This window comes from Canis aureus, chromosome 16 (assembly GCF_053574225.1).
Source record: "Canis aureus isolate CA01 chromosome 16, VMU_Caureus_v.1.0, whole genome shotgun sequence".
Classification (NCBI taxonomy): domain Eukaryota; kingdom Metazoa; phylum Chordata; class Mammalia; order Carnivora; family Canidae; genus Canis; species Canis aureus.
The window spans coordinates 30,416,168-30,442,478 of record NC_135626.1 but is presented as its reverse complement, the minus strand read 5'-3'; the positions used below and the strand labels follow the sequence as shown (position 1 = coordinate 30,442,478).

The following is a 26,311-nucleotide window of genomic DNA, read 5'->3' as shown; positions in this document are numbered from 1 at the left end:
TGAGAGAGAGACAGAGAGGCAGACACAGGCAGAGGGAGAAGCAGGCTCCATGCAGGGAGCCCGATGTGGGACTCAATCCTGAGTCTCCAGCATCACGCCCTGGGCTGAAGGCGGCGCTAAACCGCTGAGCCCCCCCCCCCCCCACCCGCCCCGGGCTGCCCTAGGATAACGTTTTTTTTTTTTTTTTTTTTTTAATTTTTATTTATTTGTGATAGTCACAGAGAGAGAGAGAGAGGCAGAGACACAGGCAGAGGGAGAAGCAGGCTCCATGCACCGGGAGCCCGATGTGGGATTCGATCCCGGGTCTCCAGGATCGCGCCCTGGGCCAAAGGCAGGCGCCAAACCGCTGCGCCCCCCGGGCTGCCCTAGGATAACGTTTTTAAACGCATAAGAGAAGGAATAGAAATGACACTGGAATGGTTTTAAGGTCTAGCATCTGAGCCCTGAGATTATCAAGCATACCTGTGCGGTCCATCTCTCCTCCCCAGAGGACCCCTGGCCTCAGAGTTTTCTCCAGCATTCTGTAGGGAAGGTAAAGGAGGGGCACCCAAGCAGGATCGGAGGATATGGGGGTGGGGAGGAGTATGAGATGGGCTACGGAGAGGTTTCTGAGATGACATTGGTTTATTCCATTTTCCTTCTGTGTATTGAAGCCTCCTCACTTTCCCAGTCGCTCCATCTTCCCCCAGATCAAGTCCAATTTTTTTCTGATTTTACTTTTCTCCATCCCGGCCTGCCCCGGCTCCGCCCCGCCCAGGTCTCTGAGCCCGCCCCGGCCCGAGGCCCCGCCCCGGCCCCGCCCCCGGCCCCGCCCCCGGCCCCGCCCCCAGCCTTCCCGGGCCGCAGCAGTTAGCTCGGTGCCCCGCCGCCCTGGTTCCCTGCCAATCACGCCGGGCAGCCTCTAGGCCCGCCCCCAGCGCCCGCGGGGCTGGCGCGGCCGGGCTGTGCGAGGATGGAGCCTGCGGGCGGCGGCTTCTCCGAGGACCAGTTCCGGGAGGCCTGCGCGGAGCTCCGGCGGCCGGCGCTGCCCGGGGCCAGCTGGGAGCTGCTGCTGGAGGCCCTGGGCATCAGCATCTACGGGCTGCTGGACCAGGTAGCGGCTGGCCCGCCAGGACCGGGCCCCGGGAGGTGCGGGGCTGCGACCGCGGAAGTCGGGGCCTGAGCGGGTCACGCGGAGCTGGGAGGAGCCAGCGCGGGGCAGAGCCTCCTACCGACCTTACCCCCTGCCGTTGGGAGCTCCTGGGATTCAGCTTCAGCTCTGAGCCCCCGGTGGCAGTGGTTTGTTGGCAGTTAGGGATAGGGTTAAAACTTGGCCCTATGCCCTTGCCTGCAAGGGACGTGCATCCCCCTCCCGGTGGGTGCCACTTGAGTGTGTGTGTGTGTTGGCGGCGTGGGGAGGACCTCAGGGTTTGCATACAGGTGGAAAGGAGACTGGACTTTTCAGAGACTGGGGGTGCAGGATGATAGCGTGAGTGTGGAGTGGTGTGCCCGAGAAGGGAGCTACTATCATCTCAGGCTCGGGCTTCTTTTCCAGGCTGCCCCCTTTGTAAGGTGCACTTACTAATTTAGTCCAGAGCTTTAGGCAGAAAGATAACCAACTCCATTCCAACCCCCCCCCCCCCCCCCCCCCCCCCCGTCCTCTAAGTTATTAGCAAGTCTCCAGGTGCTTCTGGAACCAGGTAGCTACCCAAGTGGACGGATTGCGTTGCCCCTGAGGTCTGTCATCATCTATACTGTGTGATAGCAGCTGCATGGCACACAGGTTGAAAGGTCACAGTAAGTGAAATCAGGGTTTCCTGGCAGAGGACCAGAGTATTACACTGTAGAGTAGGGAGGCACTCACAACCTGTGTGTAGCAGGGCCCCTGAGTGTGACAAGATGAACAGGAAGCTCACAGCCCAGAAGAGGCAGAAATAATTTCTGAGTGAGGTTTCAAATGTTTTCTCTGTGCAAGAATGGACATTATTTCAGACAAAATCCTTTATTCTTCTGACTGTTCCATTTTTCCTTACCAGCCACATCCAGGCGTTTGCCAAGTTTTGTCAGTTGGTTGTTACTTTGGGTGCCACCTCTCACCTAGAATTGCAGTGACCTCTTTAACTGGCCTCCTGGCCTTCCACCTCTCTGAGCCCTTCCTTTCTACATGTTACAGTCTGATCAAACACCTGAACGGGAGGCTTTGGTCTTATCCCTCTCCTTTCAGTGGCACTGTCGGTTGCAGATTAATGCTAAGAATAACTAGTGTCAGGGCACACACATTGCATGCCTTATATGCCAGGCACTGTTCAAGTGCTTCCCAGGCAGTGATTTACTCAACCCTTATGCCCTTATGCCAGTCTTGTTTTTTATATTTTTATTTTATTTAAATTCAAAAATAAACAAACAAAGAACTAAATAAATAAATAAATAAATTCAAGTTGGCAACACATAGTGTAGTATTGGTTTCAGGAGTAGTGCTTCATCACTCATACAGCACCCAGTGCACTTCCCAAGTGCCCTCCTTAATACCAGTCAGTCATTAACCCCATCTCCCCACCCACTTCCCCTTTAGCAAACTTCAGTTTGTTCTCTCAATTATAGCATCTCTTATGGTTTGCCTCCCTCTGTTTTTATCTTATTTTTCCTTCCTTCCCCTTTGTTCATCTGTCTTGTGTCTTAAATTCTACATGAGTGAAATCATGATATAGGTCTTTCTCTGACTTATTTTGCTTAGCATAATACCCTCTAGTTCCATCCACATTATTGCAAATGGCAAGATTTCATTCTTTTTGATGCCTGAGTAATAGTCTGTGGTGTGCACACACACACCACATCTTTTTTGTCCATTCATCAGTCAATGGACATTTGGACTCTTTCCATATTTTGGCTATTGTGGATTATGCTGCTAGGAATATGGGGCTGCATGTGCCCCTTCCAGTCCGCACTTTTTTATCCTTCGGGTAAATATCTAGTAGTCTCATGTCAGTCTTAACATAAGATACTGTAATTATCATCTTTTTACCTATACGAAAGTGAGTATGGGGAAAGGTTAAGTTGATTGCTGAAGGTTTGAATTGGGATCAGAGCTCCCCTGTGCTCTTCCAGACCTGTGCCAGCAGTAGGCTCCTGCATTCCCTCTCTGAAGGAAGGCAGATGCTGCTGGGCAGGCTACAGATGTTTCCCAACTTATGGTTGGTTTATATCCTGATAACCCCATCATAAGTTGAAAATATCATAAGTCACAAATGCCTTTAATACACCTCACCTACTGAACGTCATAGCTTAGCCTCCCTGATCTTCACTGCGCTCAGAATGGTTTCATCAGCTGACAGTTGGGCAAAATCATCTAACACTAAGCGCGTTTAATACTAACATGTTGAACATCATGTAATTTATTGGGTGGTGTACTAAAAATGAAAAAGAGAATGATCATTTGGGTGCAGAATAGTAATAAGTGTATCAGTTATTTGCCCTGTGGCTCCCTGCCCTGCCCAGCATCAGGGGAACGTACTGTGCCATGTATCACTAGCCCAGGAAAGATCAAAATTCAAAGTACAGTTTCTACTGAATACCTGTTGATTTTGTGCCTTTGTAAGGTTGAAAAATTATAAGTTGTATTGTCATAAGTTGTTTACCCTGTGTGCTGAACTGGTTTGGTCCCAACTTCCATTTCTAGCTTTATCTCCCACGACTCCTCTGCGTACCCCCTGTCCTGTCCTCTAGCCAAGCCGGACCACTCTACCCTGTACCTCTCCAGTGGGCCTGTGCTTTTGTGCTCTGTGCCTGTGAGCTGAGACAGTGACTGGCTTTGTACTGAGTATTGTTTCCATCGTGTAGTGTTATGTAGCAGGCCCATTTCCCTCTGCTGGGGAGGACATGAGTGGTCTTCAGAATAGTTTCCACCCGTACTAACCACACTATTGTCTTATTTCAACCTGTCGTAGGGAGGAAGGGAGTCATGGTACACTGATGTAAATTACAGGTGCTCCCAGATAACCTCTCTAAGTTTAAAGGGCCATGGGATTCCAGTAGGTGTACCCTTGAGCCTCAGCAGCTAGGATGCAGGACCACCCATAGCCCCTTTGACGTTCATCTGTATTAAAATGTCAAGAGGCCCTATTGGGTCAGGGTATGAACCCTTTCTTAGAACTCTTATTGGGTTCTAGCTTTTTCCAGCTTTATTTCCAGCATTATTTGTTGAAGCCCCATTTTCTTTCCAGGTTGACTCCCATGTTTTACCTTCCTCCTGGAAGGGAGGTCCCTCGAATTTCTAGTTAGTAAATCTTTTCATCTGAATACCACACCTTATCAAAAGTGAACTCACCTTGTCCCACTCTCTGAGTAGACCTACACCTATCTGCCCCAAAGCCCTTGATCTGTTTTGTGGGCCAGTGGTGTTCAATTCACCCTGCATGTGACCGTTATGTATCTTTTCTTCCACGCTCCCAAACCCTTTACCCACGAGTGCATATGGCCTTGGGTCCCCAGGTCCCCAACTGAGGGTCAGACCAGAAGACAATGGCCCCTCTGAAATTGTTCATCTTGATAATCTACCTGACCATTGCTGCAGGTGAGTCTAGGTGAGGTGTCTTTTTGCAGTCTTTGCTTTCTGGCTTTTGAAACTCCAACAACTGGTGTAATCAGAGTGGACCCTTTCCTGTTGAAGGGCCACTGGGAGGTCCCATTGATCCACGTAACTTTCTTTTTTTTTTTTTTTTTTTTTTTTTTATGATAGTCACACAGAGAGAGAGAGAGAGGCAGAGACACAGGCAGAGGGAGAAGCAGGCTCCATGCACCGGGAGCCCGACATGGGACTTGATCCCGGGTCTCCAGGATCACTCCCTGGGCCAAAGGCAGGCACTAAACTGCTGCGCCACCCAGGGATCCCTCCACGTAACTTTCAAAGGTGCTGCATTAAGGCTTTTGCCTTAAGCCTATCAACATCTGCTTCATTCATCCTATTTCTTAATACCATGTAAAGATTTCCTCTCTATTGAGATGAGTCCCCACCTCTGTCTGATTTTTCTTAGCATCTGTAAGACCCACAAGGGAAACTGGGACAGGTTATTTGGTAAGTCTTCTTGGATTGCTTGAACTTTGCAGCAGTAAGTTTACATGTAGTGCCCCTATGAAAGGGACCCTCTTTTTTTTTTTTTTTTTTGGAAAGATTTTATTTATTTATTCATGACACAGAGAGGTAGAGACATAGACAGAAGGAGAAGGAGGCTCCCTGCGGGGATCCCAATGCAGGACTCAATCTCAGGACCCTGGGATCATGACCTGAGCCAAAGGCAGATGCTCAGCCACTGAGCCACCCAGGCATCCAGAAAGGTATCCTCTATCAGAGTCTTTACCATGACTTGGGTAAGGAGCATATTTTCTAGGTGAATATCCCTATCATGATAAAGTCAGTCCAAGATCTGGATTGTATACAGTGATTTATGTTGGTCCATCACGAGCTCTGATGATGATCTATTATTACATGTTTTGAAAAGATTGAAGTAAGTATAGAGGCATTGGAGTTCTCTACTGTAACAAATTATATTTTAAACAAATTATATTTTAAATTTGAAAAATATTTTCAACTTTTTTTTTAGTAGATAAATAATCCTGAATCATGTTCTTGGACAGATTGCCACAGTATTTTGATACTTTTTCATTTCCTTTTTCCTATTAAATCACAGAATTTTTGGACTTTGAAAGTTTTTCTGAAACCATCCTGGCCAATACCATCATCTTTTCTGTTCACTTCTTCTTTCTATTCCCTTTGCCTGCTCTGTTTCCATTCTCTCTTTTTCCTTTGAAGGTAGTAATGTTAATAACTTACCTTTACATGGTGATTTAACTTACAAAATGCTGTCCAATATCAGTTTCTTTTATGCCTGAAAACCAGTATGGAAGATGGGTAGGGACAAGATTATTTTCCTATTTTTCAGATGGAAATATGACCCAGACTTGTGAAGTGAGCCACACAAAACCTCATAACTAGTAACTAGACATGAACCAGCTTTGATAAGCTCAGCACCAAATATACAGCTTGCTTCAAGGCAAGAACTACTTTCTCTTTCTGGAGAGTAAGGAAAACTAGCCCAGAGCTGCCACTGGTATGGCGAGAACTTGGATTTTGGAGGCACATAGTCCTGGATTAAAATCTCCATTCTGTCCACTGTCATTCATTTTTTCATCCAGGGAATATTCATCAAATGCCTCCCATGTGCTGTCACCCTCACAGTCACTCGGGATAAGCCGTGAACAGGAAGATGCACCTACTGTTTCAAAAGTGAATGAGTTCTTGAAGAATGAATGACATTCCCTGATGAGAATAAATCCATAGTATATAATGAGATGTTGGGTGAAAAATGCTCTGAAGAAAGTAAAGTGGGATGAAGGGATAGAGAAAGGGTATGGCAGTGGTGGCCAGGGGTGATGTGGTATGTTTTAGATACGGGAAGCTGCAGAGATAACATTTGAGCGGAGATAGAATTGAAGTGCGAGGTGGCATCATGCAAGTTTCTGGAGGAGGAATGTACCAGAGAGGATTTTCAAAGCTCATGCACGTTAGAATCACCTGGGGATCTGTAAAGACAGGACAAGATATGACCAGGCCCTACCCAGAATCCCAATTTTAATCAATCTGGAGATGTGTTTGGGTAGTCCTTTTGAAAAATCCTCCTTCATTTAGGGGTTGATCTGTTTTCTCTACTTTTGTGTATGTTTGAAATGCTTCATAATAAAATGATTTGTTGTTGGCCTTTTTGTTTTTAATGGTAAAGTTTCCCATGAGATTCAAAGGGACATGCTGGGTTTTAAATCATGGCAGTAGACAGAAGACTGATTGCTAAGTCCCTGAGCCAGGCTGAGCTTGCCTTATTTCCAGGAAGAGCCAGCATACAGGATTGGGGTAAAGCTAGGGTTGGAGAGTAGCCAGGGGCCAGGCCCCACTCATTAGCAGGGTGGTACAGTTACTTTTTTTTTTTTAATGAAATCTCAGCTTCTTTTGAAGGACAGTAATTTTTTTATACATTTATTTTTTATTGGTGTTCAATTTGCCAACATATAGAAAAACACCCAATGCTCATCCCGTCAAGTGCCCACCTCAGTGCCCGTCACCCAGTCATCCCCACCCCCTGCCCACCTCCCCTTACACCACCCCTAGTTTGTTTCCCAGAGTTAGGAGTCTTCCATGTTCTGTCTCCCTTTCTGGTATTTCCCACTCATTTTTTCGAAGGATGATAATTACCTTTCAGGATGATATTGACCTCTCAACAATCATCAAATGAAATGATATATGGCAGTGTGGTACTCAAACTTAAGTATGCATCAGAGTCACCCACAGGGCCTATTAAAATTCAGAATCAAGACCCCACTTTCAGTTTCTGATTCAGTGGATTGGTGTGGGGCAAGAAAGTTTGCCTTATATTTCTTTTTTTCTTCTTTAGTTTGCATTTTATTTCTAACCGGTTACCATGTGATACTGAGGTTACCAGTCCAGGGACTGTGAATATCACCAATGTTTGGGGAGCATCCAGCATGGTGCTAGGGGATGAAGGAAGGGCAGGGGTTTTGACGTTGAGAGGAGAGGAGTACCCTAGAGAAGCAGTAGAAACTGAAGGTAAGAGTGAGAAAAAAAGAATATTGTAAGACAAAAGAAATGACCACTTGAAGACTCCTACGGATTTTTAACTTAGTGGCCACTTGGGAGTGAGTATTAACTTCTGAGCTGCACTAAAACGCCCCTGGTAGAGAAGGGCCATGGGTCCCTTACAAAAGCATTTCAAGTGATCTACAGTCAGGTCTTGTTGGAGCTCTGGGCTGTGTTACTATGCCAATAGACCCTGTGGCATGCCAATAGACATTATGAAACCAGCCTGCAGAGCTTCCCATCCTCAATTTAGACCAAGTAAATCGTAGTCTCAGATGATCTGGTTAATGGATAGACTTCTTAACATATTTAAATCTGAATGTCTGGCGCAGGGTGAAGGAACTGCCTGTTTTGTGCCTTTTGACCTTTAATAGGGTCTTCCAATCAAAGAGTTTGGTGAGGAGCAGACAGTTCTTTTCCAGGGACTGTTCTTTTCAGTGCTGTGCACCTACTGAACTATAAAAAGCCTGGCATTCTTAGGAAAATTCTTTTTAGCCAGGCTGGGCTAAGAGAAAGTTTGGCCTTTAGGAGGGAACCACAAATTTAACTCCCACAAGAATAGATATACCTCAATGCATGAAAAGTTTCCAGTACCACCCCCACAGGTGAGATCATAATCCAATTTCATCATGAATGCCATCATATCCAGATACAGGACTGTTCTGCCCCCTTCTCTCATCCTTCTGCCTCTCTGCTGAGGGAGGGGTAGTTACCAACATGAGTGATAGAACAATTATTGAACCTGGGGCACTTATCAAGCCATGTTTTACTAGTGGTCAGGGCCACTACATCTGAATCCTGAGCACCCATGTATGGCACCCTTCTACCTACTACAGACGGAGGCCAGCTCTTATGCTGTCTAGCTCATGCTCTCTGTTGCTCCTTTTCCATCTTCCTGAGCACACAACTGGATGGATACATTAGAGCCTCAGGTCTTCTCCTCCTCTCTTCTCTCTCAGGATATGCATGTGTTGTGAGGCTGGATGGAATGTTGGTTCCAAGAATTAAGTTGGGGGGAATGAGGAGAGAGGGGTGAGTAGGAGTCTCCACTTCTGTCTCTAGGTATAGCCATGCTTCATGCCCTCACTCTGTCTCTACTGAATTCCTACATGGGGATCATGGGAGGTGACTATTAATAAAGCAAAACCCCAGTTTTCATTGGGCTAGGGGGCCCTTTGAGAGGATAAATGACTTGTCAGCAAGGATTGGGCATTTGAGATTCTTGGATACAATACCGTAACAGTACCAGGGTGAACCAGGGGCTGCACTTGGACAATGCTGAATGGAATATGGGTCCTGCGTGGTCTTCCAACCTGCTGTTGGCATCAGTGCCTACCACCTCTGTGTGGAAAGAGAATTCTAGTGGACCCTCCAATGGGAATAGTGTGTTACTTCCCAAACTCACTGTCCACTGACATTATTTTGTGAGGCTGTTTCATCCTTCAAATGAATATATTCTTGTAAGAAAAGGAGAATCTGTGCAACTATGAATCTTTGAATGTTAGCTTGGTCCTTTTAATGTGCATTTAAGACCCAGAAAAGCTTAGAGATAGACCTAACAACCTCATCTTGCCATTTACTTTAGGAAAGACACCTTTCTATAGCTACCTTTGGGTTAATGGAAAGAAAACTGCAAAATATTTGTTCATGTACTCATTCACGCAGTCTGTAGGACTTATCGTGTGCCTGTCACTATGTAAGCCCTGGTGATACCTAATGAATAAGACAGGGTTCATACCTTTGAGAAGCTTTAAGACAATAAAACAGCCCTTTTTATGTTATGTAGATCTTCCTGGCCTATATCATTTTTTTCTCTGTTTGAACATCTTTTAACATTTCTTCCAGAGCTTAGGTCTCTGCTGATGAATTTCTTCAGTTTTTATTTGCCTGAAAAACTATTATTTCTCCTTCCCTTTTGAAGGACAGTTCCACTGGATATGGAATTCCTGGTTGGTGGCTTTTTTTTTCAACATATTATATATTTTACTCCACTCTCTCTTCTTATGAATTGTTTCTAATGAGATGCCTGGTGTAATCCACATATGTTACTCTAGAGGTCGATTGTCTCTTTTTCTTTTCTGAGTTTGAATAGGATACATTTAAGGCTTTTGGTATTTATCTGGTATGGTGTGCTTCAGATTGGCAGACTTACTTTGAAGGGTGGTCTGAAGGGCCCCTGGATGGCTTAGTGATTGAGTGTCTGTCTTTGGCTCAGGTCGTGATCCCAGGGCTTTGGGATCAAGTCCCGTATCAGGCTTCCTGCAGGGAACCTGCTTCTCCCTTTGCCTATGTTTCTGCTTCTTTCTCTCTGTGTCTTTCATAAATAAATAAATAAAATATTTAAAAACAAAATGAAGGGTGGTCTGAGCCTATATGGTAAACACTACGTGACTGAAGAAGGGATATAAATATGAATCCCATGACACAAAGCTTCCTCTCTCATGTGTCATTGCAATAAGTTTCTGTAGCAATTCAGAATTGCCCTAAGTGGTATGTTTTGGAAGTGGTGGTGGCAGTGGTCTCAAGCGGGAATCACCAGACTGTTTCTCTAAAGGGCCAACTAGTAAATATTTGACTCTTTGTGGGCCAAGTTTCAAAATGGAAGATACTATGTGGTGCTTATAGAACCACTTAGAAAAGTAAAAACAATCCTTAGCCTATGGACTGTTCAAAGATAACCAGCATGACAAATTTGGCGACTCCCAGTCTAAAGTATCTTTTTGATGCCTAGCTGCTCTGTGATTTTAGGACTTTTGAGCCTGAGACCCTAGCTGGGTTTTCTGTTTCCTCATCTACAAACTGGAGATAATTCCTGTCCTGACAAATTTGCATGAGGATCCAATGAGAGGATACATTTTGAAGCACTCAGTAAAGAAAATGGTTTTTGTTGTGAGCCATAGTAGAGTATATATATCCCATCCAGTATACCCACGAGGGGCCTGGTTTCTACCTGTTGTCCTGGTGAAAATTCTTATCACATCCCTTTCACTCTCAAAAGTATTCTGGCTGGAATGATAAATTATATGCTTACCCCACCATAACTATATGCACTTCAACAGGTTATCATTTATCCAATGATATGTTTGGAGAGGTCAGCGACATTTTGGAGGCAGGCCACAGATTACTGGCTTCAAGGCCAGGTTCTGTGATTATGAGCTGGGTGACTTTAGGTGAGTTTCACAACCTATTTTTTTATTTTAACTGCTTTATTGACGTAGCATTCGCATAGCATAAAATTTACTCATCATAGGTGTATTGTTAAATGAATTTTAGTAAATTTATGGAGCTGTGCAACTTCATGCAGTCTAGTTTTGAAACATCGGTGATACACCCAAAAGAAACTTCTTGGCCATTTAGAGACATCCCCTGTTCACATTCCCAGTCCCAGACATCCACAAATCTGCTTCCTGTCTTTGCAGACTTGCCTTTTCCAGAGATTCCTCAGAACTACTTTAAGGCTGTTTCCTTGTCTGAAAGATGGGTTCACCAGTGCTCTATACATCATATTACCATTGCGTGGATTATGTGTAGGAGTAAGCCAATATCACCCCAGTGTCTGGTATTCAGTAAGCACTCAGCAAGTATTAACTATCATCATTATTTTATCTAGCTATCTGTAATCATTAGGCATTAAACCTGCCAGGTTTTCTGTGAGTGATCTAAATATTAGATTAGATTTTGAACTGCCTTTTCTCATACCATCTTGGTACCACCCTTCCCAGTGGCAGCTGTAGCTTTGATTCCTGTCATTACAATTGATGCTCTTGGGTGAAAGATGCTTACACTTCATACCATTGGAGTCTGTCACTTGCCACAGAGTTGCTGGAGTTGGTCAGATTCTCTAGTCATAGATTCAGGAGGCTTCCTCTCCCCCCTGAGAAATAGGAATGAGCTCTTCTGTGAGAGGCTAAGAAAATTCAGCACACACTCAGCATTTGTAGGAATAAACAAATCCGATTCATTGCCTACGGGACTCAGGCAAGTAATTTAGCCTGTGTGAGCATCATTTCTTCCCATAAAAATGGAGGTAACACTAACATCCCCATCTCTATCACAGGGCTGTGTTAACAAGATTACGTGAGATATTGAACATAAAACTGGAAGCTGAACAATTACTAGTATTAGTAAAGTAATTTATAGCAGGTCAAAGTGATTGGAAAATTTCGAGTACCGAATATACATCTGTTGCAGTGACCACCACCAGATCACCAAGGGAAGCCTGTTTTAAGCTGAAAAGTCAAGAATAGGTCTACATCTGATTTCTTCTGGAGGCCAAGGATACAGTGGGTCCTAGCAAGTTTATAAGTTTTTGTAATACAATTTATGATGATTTTTGGTAATTATAATTTTTTCTGACTTGGGGAAGGAGGTAGCACTTTCTGTAACAGAATACATGGAGTTGTAAATATGCAAAATTAAATATACTTCTATTTAATGGCTATTATCTCTTACCTCTCTTCCCTGACAGTGCATTTTAGCAATGCTTCTGCACTTCTCTACTGGTTTAATGCATTTACTTGCTCCTAAGTCTTACCGGCACTCTTCTGGCAGTCTGCTATTCTACTTTTGAGTAAGAGTGCCAAATAAAAACAAGTCTGGACTTAGTAAGGAGAGACTTTTATTCAAAAGGAATATTGCAGAGTGAGGGGGGAGATGATTGTGATAAGGAGAACACTTGGACCATAAGATCTGTGAGTGTCTCAGGAATTAGGCAAAAAAGAGTTTTTCTTTTTTAGAGACAAGTAAACAAGGCGAGAGACAGTATGGGCAATTGAGATGAAAGGTGGCATGACTGGATAGTAGGTCAGAGAATATTTTACCCTGAGGCCAGTGTGTTTTCAGGAGGGGCTGGATGGTGGCTCAGGCCAATGGTGGGCCAACGTTTAGGGGCCTGAAAGTAGGAGAGAAGCTCAATCAGTTTGGTTTGCAAGCATTTTGTTGCAGTTGATCTGTGGGACAAGTCATGCAGCTGATCATTTATGAGGCACTGAAAGGGAAATTCGGAGGGTCTGTGTCTTTGTCACAGATAAACAAGGGCAGCATTTGTGAGTCTTAACTCTAAGTCACATGGGGAATGGTGGTTCTTTGCAAGAATCTCTTTTCTAGAGCACAAAGGAGAAGGGAGTTTTTGAATTTTCACTGTTTTCCCAGCTCATAGGACTCAAGTAAAATCACTGTTGGGAATGATTAAGTATCAATTAAGATTGCTTTTAGGGACAAGTAATAGGAAACTGTACTAACTTGGGAATGATTAAGTATCAATTAAGATTGCTTTTAGGGACAAGTAATAGGAAACTGTACTAACAGTGACTCAAAGACAAGTTTATTTTTCTCACTTAACAAGTAGGGCAGAGGTCAGTAGTTGCTGGCAGAGGTATAGCAGATAATGAATGATGCCGGTAAAAGGCTTGGGTCTTTTTACTCTTTCTCCTCATGTTTGTCACAAAATAGCTGCTGCAGCTCCAAACATCCATATTCAAACTGCCTAGGAGACCAGCAAAGTTCACTGTGTACATTGCTACAGAGGTTCTCTTAGCAAGAAAGAAGGTACTGTATGCTATACCAAATCTTTGTTTCTCCTGGTCATTGTATTCTATACAAGATATTTACTCATTCTCTACTACTGATAATTTTTTACTTTATTTTCAAGTGGAGCTTTAGAAAAGTACACACCATGTTTTACAGCATATAAGGAAATGGAGACATTGTTAGAAATAGTTTTCTGGAGGAGCTTTAGGGAAGCCAATCCCCTCTTGAGCCAATCACCACCTATTTAGAATCATCTATTGAAGTACTAGTAATTTTAGAAACATATATACAGAGAGTTTATATTTCTGATTTTAAGGTGATCTCATACATCAGTAATAAAAACTTCTCCCAAATCAAGCTAAATTTCGTTCTTTTTCCTATCAAATAGTTTGTAGAAACATGGTACCCAATCTTGATGTGATGCTCCTGTGTTACTGGCAAGTGTATAAATTGGTACCAACTTCTTAAAGGCTCATATAAAGAAGCATATAGAACCTTAAAATGGTAATACCCTCTACCCTAAAATTTATCTCTTTTAAGGAAGCTTTCCTTTTTTTTTTTTTTATAAAGATTTATTTATTTTTTTATTCAGAGACAGAGAGAGAGAGAGAGAGAGAGAGAGAGAGGCAGAGACACAGGCAGAGGGAGAAGCAGGCTCCATGCAGAAGCCTGACGTGCAACTCGATCCCAGGTCTCCAGGATCACACCCCGGGCTGCAGGCGGCACCAAACTGCTGCGCCACTGGGGCTGGCCCTAAGGAAGCTTTCCTAATGAAAAATGAGAATTATAGAACTTGGTCCATATGAAATAATAGATTTTTCCAGCAATATTTATATTTTAAAAATAATGGAAATGTGTGACTTATGAGGAGAATGAAATTAGGTGTGATCTCTATATAGCTTGTTAAAAATAAGAATACAAGTTGTTTAAACCATATTATTCATATTTAGTCACATGTAGAAGTATTTATGTATTTAAATATGTCAAATATTAAAATAAGTTCTTATGGATTATGGAGTTAATGTGCCATTTTTACTTTCCTTATTCTCTCTTTGGCACGTTCCAATTCTTATGAATATTATTTCTACAATTATAAAAATTCACTTTTTTTTTTTTTTTTAAAAGACAAAAATGTATGTTTGTGGAGATCCTTTTTAGTAAAAACTAATGGGTATAAAAGTGCCTTGATCCCAGAATTTGGGCAGGCTGTTGATGACTTGAACATTTTATTGATAGACGAGGGATGTGTTACCAAGCATTTTGTTCCTCTGGAGTCTTGGCATTTTTCAGTTCTGCCATGAAGGGAGTGTTTGAAGGAAGTTGTAACAATAGTTCATTCTTCTGTATTCACGTAAATCACATCATTCTATTTTTCTCTTCCTAAGGGGGCTTTCTGTTTTTCTTTTCTGTGATATGTATAGGCCTGAGGTCACTAAGGGCAGTAACTAAATTCAGAAGGGAAAGGGAACCGGTTTAAGGAAACAGTTTGTCTTAATTTATCCAGATAACCAAAGTTACATCATGTAAGCTGAATCATTATCTCAATGCATAATTATCCCTCTTGCTCAGTCAGTGTTTACAGAAAATGGGGCCCCAATATGTTTGAACAAGGAACTAAGAGTCTCTCTTCCACAGTTGATTAGTAAATGAATGGGTATGTATAAACCCTCACTATCTTCCCATATGTATGAGGGGAGGGGATACAAGGTAGATGTTTCTCCTGACAGTCTGCCCTTCCTTTGGGGTATCCACGGCACAGCTCGAGACGGGTTCAGATCTACTAGTTTGTCATTTGCTGGTTGGAAACCCTTGGTATAAAGTCACATACTTTTTAGCCCTGGAAGAACTTTATGAATTCAGTTTCAGTTTCATCTTCCATTTCTTACCAGGTGCTTTAACATACATATGAGATTCTTAAACTAAGATGTGTTTTTCTCTGGGTTATGCTCTGTGAGCAAGGAATCCCTTGCAGCCTCAAGGTCTCTAGAAAGTATCACCATGTTTACTTCTTGACTTCACATAAGTCCTTGGCATGGGGTTTAAAAGGATAACTTTATTTCATGTTCGATTAGCCAGTAACATTGCTTTAGCACATGATGAATGTGTCCTTCTAAAAGCATCATTTTTGTTTGTTTTGCTTTCGCATGGAAATTAAGTTAACAGCCTTTGGTTTAATCTTAATAAGAGAGAAGAAAATTAAAAAATCTTAATAAGAGAGAGTTTATGCAAGGAGAAAATCAGGAATTGCTAGTTACCATTATACAGAAAGTGAAATGTGTAGCATGGCCAACTCCAGCCCAGAACCCTCACAGAGGAGGATATGGCCTCACATGAAAAAACTGGAACTCTCTTATACTTTTGAATCTAGAAATGGTCTTTTTTCTGAGTAAAGGGGACTAATGTGATTTGAAGCTGCAGTTCCTTCCTTTATACACAAAGTCCTTAAAAAAGAAGTTGCTGTAAAATTCTGTCTTGGAATTGATACAATCTGTTGGTTTTCCTTATGCCCCATGGATATCTAAAATAGTAACCTGTCCCCCAAATTCTAGCTGCCTATATGACACTACCACTGAGATGTTTAATAAGTATCTCAAATCAAAAGTAGAACTCTTGATATCCCCACAGCACCCACATCACCTCTTCCAATGTTTCACTCTCTTGGAGCTCCCAATTACCTAGTTCTTCAAGCAGAGGTTCTAAGATATAATTCTTTGCTTTCTCTTTACCCATAGGCAATCTGTCAGCATTTCCTGCTGACATTACTGCTAAATATATCCCTAAATCACTGAACTTCTCTCCATCACTACTGTCACTTCCTTGTTCAAATCCTCATCATCTCTTAGCTGGACCACTGCATTGGTCTTCAGGTCCATCTCCTTGTTCCTTTATGATCTGTTTTCTAAAAGGAGCAAGAATCATCTTTTTATTTATTATTCTCTCTTTTAAAGTCACTCATTGGGTTTCCTTAGTAGTTATAACAAAATCCTTATCCTTTACCCTGGGTTACAAAGCCCTTTCGAGTCTAGCTCCCACTACTTCTCTGACCTCAGCAACTACTACTCTCCCCCCATGAACAATTCTCTGGACCCCATGACTTTCTGTTCTTCAAGCATGCAAGTTCATCAATCTGAGAACCTTACTCCTACCAGGAATGAGTTTTCCTTAATTTCCATGGCTGGCTCCTTCTAATATTAAGAATAAGATGTTATGATAAAGGTTATCCCTCATACAGGCCTTCCTGATTATATAGGAACCTTTCGCCTTCGAACCAGGCATCACTAATTACAAAATTTGCCTTATATATCTAAGTCAGATTACGTAGATAGCATTTATAGCCACTACCACCAATGTCTGTAAGTGAATATAAGACCCATGAGCGCAGGGCCTCATCTGCTTTTTCATCATTGTATCACCAAAACCACAGAGGAGGTAGTCTATAATGGTTTTGCATGAATAGCTGTTTTTCATATGCTGTGTGATCCAGCTGTCCCTCAATTTGACAATCAATACATTGTTTCTGCCTGTTCTGTTTTTATAGCAAACTGGACTTTATGAGTATAAGGTCTTTGGTGTTCTGGACAATTGTCTGCCGGATGTACTTGCAGATGTCTATATGGACTTAGACTACAGAAAACAGTGGGACCAATATGTTAAAGGTGAGTGACATCTATTATTTTTTAAAAATCATGAGGAAAGTAGAATCTACTGTCATTCTAGCCAATAGAAAGCATCAGGTTTAATCTCTACTATATTATGTTTTATTTTTAATTTTGTGTGGAAGTCATAAGTGCTGGGCTGAAACATGCCCTTGTGGTTCTCTGCATGCTTTTAGATTCCACTCTCCAATTTGCTCCAGGAGCCACCTTATTCTCAAGGTAAGTTTGTCATTATCCCATATATCTATCACAGAGGGTTTCCTGGAGCACATGGTGTCCAAGTTGCATTTTGGAAGTTGAATCAAGTTTTACAAACATTAAGAATGGAAGACACAAAAAAACATAAGAATGCATATGGGTGAGAAAGTAGGAGGGTGAGGGGGTGAGTTGTTTGAGGCCATCTGAGCCCAGAAAACAGCATGAGTAGAGCAAGGAAGGCATGAAATAGCATGGCATGTTCAAAAACTGAGCGATTTCGTTTTATTGGCTTGTAGGTGTAGCAGACTCTAGAGCTAGGGAGGGGGTATGTCCAGATCCCTACAGCCCAGCCTAGACACCAGGCTACAGTGCTTAGATTTTACCCTAAAAACAGTGGACAGCTATGAAAGGCATGAAATAGGTGATCCTCCTGTCACTTAGAACTGGGAGTGGCCTCTGCCACTCAGTTACAGTGCACTAGAACTGCAGAGCTAGCCAAGGCGCATGTAAACTCTGAAAGACTTTTGCTAGAGTCAGGACTCTTGGCCGCATACAGTAAGAAGTTAACAAATGCCAGTGTGAAGAAAAGGAAAAAGAGTTCATTGGTTCATTGCATTGAAACATCCAGGGGTTTCTGACTTCCAGGACAGCTGCATCTAATGCTTATTTTCTCCATCTTGACTCAGTTTTCTTCTGAGTTGACCTAATTCTGAGGCAGAATCTTATGTCATGGGGGGGCGGCCACCAGAAGATCCAGGCTTCTAGTCTAGCCATGTAAATAACCCCACAGGAACAGGAATGAGCATTCTACTTTCCTAGTCATGGCAGCAGGAGTCCCACAGTTTGCTGTCATGACACCTTATGGATGTTTGTCATGGTTTGGTCTCTCAGTGTTTCTAAATGCCCTTTCTATCTAGGGTGAATTGTGATGCTCACCCATGCAAGGGAGAAGGTTCTCTGCCTCAGTCTCTTTAGCAGCCATAGTTCAGTGATGCAATATAGACGTCGCCAGTAAGACAACGTACAGCTTCAGTTTGAGAGAGAATACCATGAGCAAGCAGGCAGCATGCACAATCAGTTTGCTGGTGATGATAGGGCTAAGGTATCTGACTATGGGAGAGACAGTTGCAGAACCTCTGATGTTTGGTACGTGGCATCAGCCATTCACACTATAGTGTCTAGTCCAGTAGCAGCTTCTCTGTGGCAGCTTCCAGTAGTTTGGCTTCTTTGGAACAATTCTGAGGTTCTAAGTCTAACTCTGGTGCTTTTAGATACTCTTTTTTTTTTTTTTTTTAGGATTTTAATTTAATTTTAGGGAGAGAGCGAGAGAGTGCATGATTGAGAGAGGATTAGGGAGGGAGGGAAAAGGAAGGGGAGAGAATCTCAAGCAGGTTCTGCACTGAGTGTGGATCCTAACAAGGGGCTTAGTCCCACGACTCCAAGATCAAGATGAAATCAAGAGTCAGACGCCCAAATGAGCTACACAGGTGCCCTGGTCCTTCTAGATATTCTGTGATGTATCTGATATACCTGAGAGTCTTTACTCTCCACCATTTTTGGCCTGAATGTGTTAGAGACCTTGTCCGGATGCACCATCCCTGAACAAATTACTGAGGCCACGTCTTGCTCATTTTTGCCCGCTCTGAAATCAGTGCTGAGTCAGTCGTGCTTAAACCACATAGTCAAGGAGCAGGGGAAGGATGATACCCTGAAGGAGAATTGAGATTGTTGGTCCAGGAAGGGGGAGGTGATGTTGAGCATGGAAAGGTAACATGTCCACTTCTTCCCTTACTCTCAAGGGCTATCTTTAGCCTCTCATGGCACCATGTCTGTTGGCAAGCTCTTTAATCCATAGTCTGCTTTTAATAGATTTTGTTTCTAAAGCTGAATTAAATAATACATTTTCCCTTACATTACATACACTAAATAATACATTAAGCATCTCCTCAAGGGGCTCTCGTGGTTACATCAGCAGCCTTGGCGTAGCTCCTTCTCTAAATGGTTAGTACGGAGGGTACTGCACAGCTCAGGAGGGTGTGCATGTCATTGAATTCCTTTGCTTTATCCAGCCAGACTCAGTTGCTCTTTGCACACAATAAAATGATGGAATATTAAGGAATTCTGGTCATTGTAGCTGTGGTAGGATGTAGGGAAACGAGATAAGCAAGACCATTAAGGATAGCCACAGTTATGCCACTTCCTAGCTGTTTAGGCAGGACACTGCCCTCACTGGAACATTCATTTCCCAGCTGAACACACTAGACTGGGTGGTTGAGTCCCAGGCAAGCTGTAATAGGTCAAGAAATCCAGAGAGGTCTCAAAACATTTGGTACTCTAGTGACATCTGGTGGTTGCCCTGATTTAAAAACCTGAACATTTATTTTTGGAACCTGATTTTGTTTCATTGTGTTCTACTTGAGAATCTTGCTTGTGCTACACAATACACATGTTTTGTTGAGTTAGTTTATATTTCACCATGTTTTTATGTCTACTAGAGTGTGTCCTTGGGAACAAGCTTTCAACGTTAATAAATCTGTCTGATTTTTGTTTGTTTGTTTTTGGACTGTGCCTTATGAGCTAGTGGTTTATCATGTCCTTAGAGGTCATCAGACTGAGACTTCTTGTCAGTTGGTGGCCAGGAAGCTTCCAGATACATTAACTTCTTTTGTTCTCCATAGAACTCTATGAAAAGGAATGCAATGGAGAAACCGTGGTCTACTGGCAAGTGAAGTACCCTTTTCCCATGTCCAACCGAGACGTATCCTTTCTACTTTGCTTTCCTAGGAAGGGGTTAGAAATTTGAAGGACAGGCAGGGTGGGGGCAGGATGACTAACAGGTGAGACTTCCACTCCTTCACTCTCCTCTTCAATCACAGCACCTGAGTGTGTTATGCACTAAATTTCCATAGAAGATCCTGTCAAAAAATGGTTTTGTCAATGTAAAAAAACAAACAAACAAAAACTATTTGGAACCCACTGAATTGAATGCTCACCAGGGTCTTTCTATCTTTAATATTATATAAATCTGTATGTTCCTAAATAATTATTTTCTAGAAAGAGAAGGACATGTCACTGAGTTTTATGTATGTTGTTTGTGTGTGTTTTTGTGTCTAAGTCTATGTGCTTTCTATGGCCTGAAATAGATTATAAATTCCATAAGGGTTTATTTCTTGCTCACATACTGCTAGGTAGTTTGTACACATATGGTATGTGCTTCAACATATTGTGGATTACATAATCGCTTAGATTTTATATGGCTTTTCCTGACCCTTCCAGCAGCTGTGCAACGTAAGTACCATCATCCTTATTTCACAGTCAAGGAAACTGAGGCAAAGAGGAGTCCAGAATTTTGTTCTGGTTCACACAAGAGTGGCTGATAGGGGCAGGTTCAGGACCCAGGTCCTTCTATTCCAGAGAAGTTGACCTAGACCAGGGCATGATCCCATCTCTCTGACCTCATGGTGACATTGTGGGGTACGTCCTAGGAGTAGACACTTGAGGTACTTGAACTTCTATTTAATTGGTTTTCCAATACCACGCAAGCACATAATGATTGATTCTATATGTATGTCTCTCCACTAGGGGTTAAATTTTTGAGAACAGAGAATAGTGTAGTGGAAAAGACCATTCATTTGGAGCCAGAGATCCGAGATTGAATGTGAGCTCATACTCTCATTTATTGTGTATCTTTGGAAAAGTCCCTTCACTTCTCTGGGCCTCAGTGAACTAGTGGTTCTCTGACCATAGGCTCTATGGCACACTGGACCTTCCAACCCTTTGAAGACCTCTGCCAAGTTTTAATTAACGTATCAGGTTGATTTTTCCTCAATGGAATGTCAGGTGATATCTATCACATGAGATGAGCAAGTTTTAGGAGACAGTGGGACAATTTCTGCTGTGAGGAAAAAGTAAAAGGCTTGGGGGAGGAAAGCCAGAGCCAAAGCAACACAATTTCTCCACACCAAAACATTTAAGAACTTTACTTGTCAGTCCATAAAGCATGGGGACAATAGCCCATCCTGCAGAGTGCCTGAATGATGGCTGGGACCCTTGTGGGTGCTGTAGAAACTCTGAGGTGGCATGGGGCTATGGTTGTTGCTGTTACAATGAGTATATTACCTTATACTTAGAGATTTTTTTGTTTGTTTAGGCTTTGAATTACTTCAGTGTGAAACCTAAAATTCTGTTGATGCCTGAGCAGCTGTGAAAGTCTAATTAGGTTTTGGAGACAGATCTGAGTTTGCAGTCAGGTTCCAGTTGAGCTATGGGATCTTTGGCAAGTTCCTTTACTTCTGAGTCTCAAAATTGTCATCTGTAGGCTGGGGATAATGGCTCCAAACTCACAGGGACCTTTTCAGGATCAAACGTGATGCTATATGTAAGGCTCATGGGAAGGGCTTAAAAATTGGTAGCTTTCACTGTTTATTAGGATTACATTATCTTCCCTAGAATAGTACCTTAGACATAGTGAGTGTTCTGTGAGTGTTTACAGAGATGAAACGGATTTGTTATTCTTGGCGGTTAACTAGTGTTAACCCAGAGTGAGGACATCTGGGTACTAAATATTCAGGTATTCATTACTCTTCCTCTGACCACTAGGTATAAGTAACATTGCTTGAAGATCCTACATGCATAGGCGTCACTAACTAGCACATTGGGGAGGACAGGACAGAGTGGAATGACCCCAGTGCTTATGGAGTACTTATTCTGCCCCAGTCTTTCTCCAGTGCTCTGAGCAAACCTGCCTGCTGGGCAACTTGATTCCCTTTTCCTACAGAGGGAAACCTAGCTTCAGAAAGGTTGAGTAACTAATGCAGAATCACACCACTGATGAGCGATCCATCCTCTCTGATAGTGCCTTCTCAGAGAAGGGAAGAGTCCTTTCGTTGTATAATTGAAAACGTCAAGGAATCATTCATATGTAGGTAATGCGTGCTGTCAGATGAGCATATCAAGTAGTACGGGGCACAATCTTGGTATGCACCCAGGGAGACAGGACAGGGAAGTGAAGGAACAGTATAAGGGGGCAAATGCCAGGGGGGAGGAGTAGAATTATCTCACATTACTTCTGGCTTGCGGGATTTCATTCCACCCATCTGAAATGCTGGCATTGATATCATGCCTTGACTGGCAGTATAGTACATCTACATCCGGCAGCGACGAGACCTGGACTTGGACGGGAGGAAGATCCACGTGATCCTGGCTCAGAGCACCTCTGTACCTCAGATTGCTGAGAGGTCTGGTGTGGTCCGGGTGAATCAGTACAAGCAGAGCCTGGCAATCGAGAGTGATGGCAAGAAGGGGAGCAAAGGTAAAGGCGGGGTCCGTGATGGCATACTGGGCAGGGCTACTCTATGAAGGCCATGCTGATTGTGTGGCTTGTAAAATACATGATGCTTATTACCTGAGGTCAGATAATGGGCATGGGTATAAAACAAACAAGAGAGCAAAACCTGGGGAGAGACTCAATTAACCCCCAAACCTTACTTGAATGCATGATGGGTATTGAAATCTGACTCAACCCATTCTTGGCTCTTGCATTGTCCAGAGGAAATCAAACCAGAAGGTTTTGTAATCCAGTACCGGCTAGTACTTGAGATACATACATAGGGCCTTGGGCATAAGGGTGGGCAAGAGGGCTGGCAGGACTGACTCTGAGGATGAAGCTCCTGCCTGCCTTGAGTTCCAGCCCGCACAGAGAAAAGCTGTGAACAGAGCGGTGGCACACAGCCACTTGCTGTACTGGAATCAGTGTGGCCTTGACTTGCATGTGAGGCAAAATCTGAACCATAATTCTGATGCTTTTCAGATCTGTCACCTTGGACATGCCACCTAACTGCTCTGAGTCTCCATGTTGTCATTTATAAGTGGGCGTTTAATTTTACCAATTCCTTTGGACTGTTAAGATAATTAATGAAAAATAATTAAGTGAGAGACTATATCCAAGTATCTAACACTTGCCAGGCATTTAGTTAGTAGCAGCAAAATATGCCTGTGACTATGTTTTCATAAGTGTTCATATATATATATTCTGGGAGGCAAGGCAGAGGATGGAAGTACTCCAGAATCCTGTATTTCCTCCCTCCTTGCTTTCTGGACCTGAAGAAAGAAGGAGGCGAGGACGTTTGCAGAGTTTGTAGTGTCTTTCTAACATTTTTCCTTCTCTTGAATTGTCCTTTCTTTCCCCTCTAGTTTTCATGTATTACTTCGATAACCCGGGTGGCCAAATTCCGTCCTGGCTCATTAACTGGGTCGCCAAGGTGAGATCCCAGGAGGCAGATGGGGGGAGTGTGTTTGACAAATGTTGACTTAGCCCACAGGGCTGTCAGGCTGAGGAGATGCCATGTCTCAGGCCTAATGAGGCTCTTTTATGAAGCAGCTTGGTTGAGTGACTACAGTTAGGACTGAGGTTGCCAACACCCAGGATGTGGGGGCTGGGACAAAAGAAGAATCCTTAGCTGGAATGTCAGACACTGCTTGGTAGTAAGACCCTGACAGGATCAGTCTCTGGATCTTCCAGACGATAGCCTGATCCTTGTAGGAAAAATGGTGCCTTTGAGCCCTGCATCTGCTTATGGAGTAGGATGGGCCAGCCTGGCTCGAGAGACCACCAGACATGTCCAAGCCTGAAGTCTCCAGTTTTGTCACTGTTGTTTCTCTGTAAGGAGAGAGAACCACAGTGGTGGCCTGATCGTTAGAGACTGTCCTGCCAAAGAACCTCTCTATGGCTCTGAATGGCTCTATGAGAACCATTCAGTGCTTTGTAGGAGTCCTGTATACTGGTGGGAGGTCTCGGCACATTCCCTGGGAGAGTGCAGAGCACACAGGTTTGGAGTCAAATACATATGACTTTGAATCCTGGCCCTGCTTCTGTCTGTATATTTTAGGGAAGCTGTTGATTTCTTCCCTTCTCAAAATGAGTATTACTGACCCTGAGGAGTAGTGGTAAATAATGCGGTGTCTGGGGAAAGCCTTGCACAGTGCTCAGCACTAAGGAATAACATAGTCTGTCCTTTGCTCCACATCCTCACTGTGTCCTAATTGTGTAAAGAAGTCCTTTCTCTGATTCCTGGGTTAGAATCCCACAACCCAACCCAATCCCATTTCCTGTGTTTTTTCTTTTCAAAAAATAGTGTCTCAGAAGAATCTTTGGTTTTTACTAGCAAAGCCAAGATATACAACAGATCCGCTGCTATCTAGTCTCACCTGTGCCTTCGACCTTTTGACATTGTCTGTGGCCATTTCTGTAGAAATTGGACAGGGGCCTGGATATCATGGGTATCACAAAAACCATTTTGCTTACCTCTGTCCTATCCCAAGGAATCAAGAGTAATGTTAATGAGGACACAGAAGTGACAGTTCTCCTTTGCTTTGCAGAGTGGTGTTCCTAACTTCCTGAAAGATATGGGGAAAGCCTGTCAAAACTACCTCAAGAAAACCTAAGGAAGTCAATTGTGTGTCAATGGAATGGTTTCTCTGGGAATGCCACAGGCCACCGATGCTCAGCTTTCCTTTCACTCTGCCATCTTCAGAGAGCTGCATGCTCTCCTGCACATCATCCCTGAGTGTGTTTGCCTGACACCGGGCTTCCTTTCCCAGTCTCCCCACCCCGGGACTGGCTGCCTTCTTCCACTGTTGAATATGGGTCAAAATAGGGAAACTCTTGCTTGTTTATTTTTAAAAAGGGAAGTCCTCAGTAGAGAACACAGTCCTTCCATTGTGCCATTTCAGCGGGATGGGTGGGTGGAGGAACGACAACAATGCATTCCGGGGATCCCGCGCGCTGGCTCCTTCCCAGAATGTGACTTCTTGCAGCTCAGGAGGGGCTGCTGCGAGCCCCATCCCCTTCAGAGTGGAGTCTCAGGGCAACAAGACTGGATGATATGGACTGAAGTCCATTTGCCTTATGCTTTGGTGTATTGATTTGGCTGCAGGGTGAGGTGATAATGCAGTAAGTCTCTCTCCCGTTCCTACTTGTGGAAGATCATGACCTGTTTTGATTTCAAACCATTCTGAAAAACAGTACAGTCCTAAGCACTTAATGTGATAACCACTTTTTTCTCATCATCCATGTCTAGATTTCTGTTTCCCACATGCCCCAGGGGAGAGGCTGCGCATACCTTGCTTATTCTGCATTTTATTGGAAACTGAGGCATCACGATGGCTCTGGAAGTTAGCAAAAGGCAAGATGCTCTGCACACAGCACTGTGATAAAGTGTCCTTCTATGCAATAAAATGAATTACCTTCTAGAATGTTTAGAGATATTGAACAGATAGAGTTCACAGCCAAGGAAATATTAATTAGTGGACTGATCGACTCTCCACCTTTTCCTCAGGAATACAACCTAAGTTGCCTGCCTCTTCGACCACCAAAAGACTTCCAATTTCTTGTTTTCTCCTGAATTTTGGTAAGCCAGGATGATCTGTGGCTAAAGGCACAGCCTTCATGATCTCAGGGAAACATTTTAACCACAGTGTTATGGTACTGAACCTTGATTAGAGGTCATAGAAATTCAGGATGTGAAAACAGAAGCAGAGGATTTATTAAAATGGGAGATCTCAGACTGTATGCTTGCTCTCTTGGAAAATAGATTGATACCAATAAATACCGAGTGACTTATATTTCTCTTGTTTGCAGCTTTCTTCCTACCATGTTCCTTTTGTGAGGTTGAATCAGTTAGGTGTCAACATTTGCAAGGCACATCCAACCTGACTAATGACCTGGAGTATAAAAAAGGATTTTAGGTGCATTTATATGCAAGACCAGGTATAGAGTGGCCTCACGTTAGGGTTGATACAGGTGCTCAAACTGACATTAGAATTTGAGTATATTCTTTTTCAGGTTATCTTTGATGCTGGGCTGTGTCTGGTGACGGGATTACTTCTGACAGCAAAAGGTAGACCTATACCTTTCCAGACTCATGCTGAGTCAAAGAAGAAAGCATTTCTTTCCAATAGATCCCACACCATCCTATGACTTTTCTCTCAACGATGTATCGGTCCCTTCCTCAGTCATTGTGATCCTATGGATAGACTTAGGCAAATAAGTGAATACCTCATAAATTTACCATTAAAATATCATTATATTTTAATGATAATGTAGCTGGCATTATATTATAATGGTAATGTAGCTGGCAATTAATTTTAGATAAATGAAATCTAAATGTGTCGTGTAATAGAGGATCAAGTTAAAATTTAAGTATAGAGTCCTGGAGCCAAGCATTCACCATAAAGGGTGGAGGGAAATGACTTTTCCTCCATGTAAGATTCCTGCTGGCCAGCAGGAGACCTGCTGGGACACCCCACT

The 26,311-nt window shown here is 43.1% G+C and overlaps 1 protein-coding gene and 1 long non-coding RNA gene across 5 annotated transcripts in view; one reads left to right on the top strand and one right to left on the bottom strand.

The window, feature by feature from the left end:
• The first annotated feature begins 893 nt into the window (after positions 1-893).
• Positions 894-25,624, top strand: LOC144286320 (phosphatidylcholine transfer protein). 3 transcript variants are annotated; one of them, XM_077852621.1, is made up of 7 exons: positions 10,699-10,791; positions 13,073-13,168; positions 16,689-16,806; positions 19,683-19,762; positions 22,144-22,315; positions 23,197-23,264; positions 24,382-25,624. In XM_077852621.1, the coding sequence occupies exons 3-7, from the start codon at positions 16,764-16,766 to the stop codon at positions 24,445-24,447; spliced, it is 429 nt and encodes a 142-aa protein (XP_077708747.1). In that variant the 5' UTR covers positions 10,699-10,791; positions 13,073-13,168; positions 16,689-16,763; the 3' UTR covers positions 24,448-25,624. The 3 variants fall into 3 exon arrangements, with proteins under 3 accessions (XP_077708746.1, XP_077708748.1, XP_077708747.1); XM_077852620.1 differs by lacking the exons at positions 10,699-10,791; positions 13,073-13,168 and adding an exon at positions 894-1,093; XM_077852622.1 differs by lacking the exons at positions 10,699-10,791; positions 13,073-13,168 and adding an exon at positions 1,223-1,354.
• The window catches only part of LOC144286322 (uncharacterized), an 88,020-nt gene continuing 80,313 nt past the window's right edge, over positions 18,605-26,311 (bottom strand). Inside the window, exons 4-7 of one of the 2 annotated variants that reach the window (XR_013354373.1) lie at positions 25,125-25,725; positions 24,308-25,016; positions 22,071-22,278; positions 18,605-19,138 (exon numbers count right to left, since the gene is read on the bottom strand). This is a non-coding gene — a long non-coding RNA (uncharacterized LOC144286322). Of the gene's footprint in view, positions 19,139-20,969; positions 22,279-24,307; positions 25,017-25,124; positions 25,726-26,311 lie in introns of those variants that run through there. The other variant, XR_013354372.1, reaches the window with a different exon arrangement.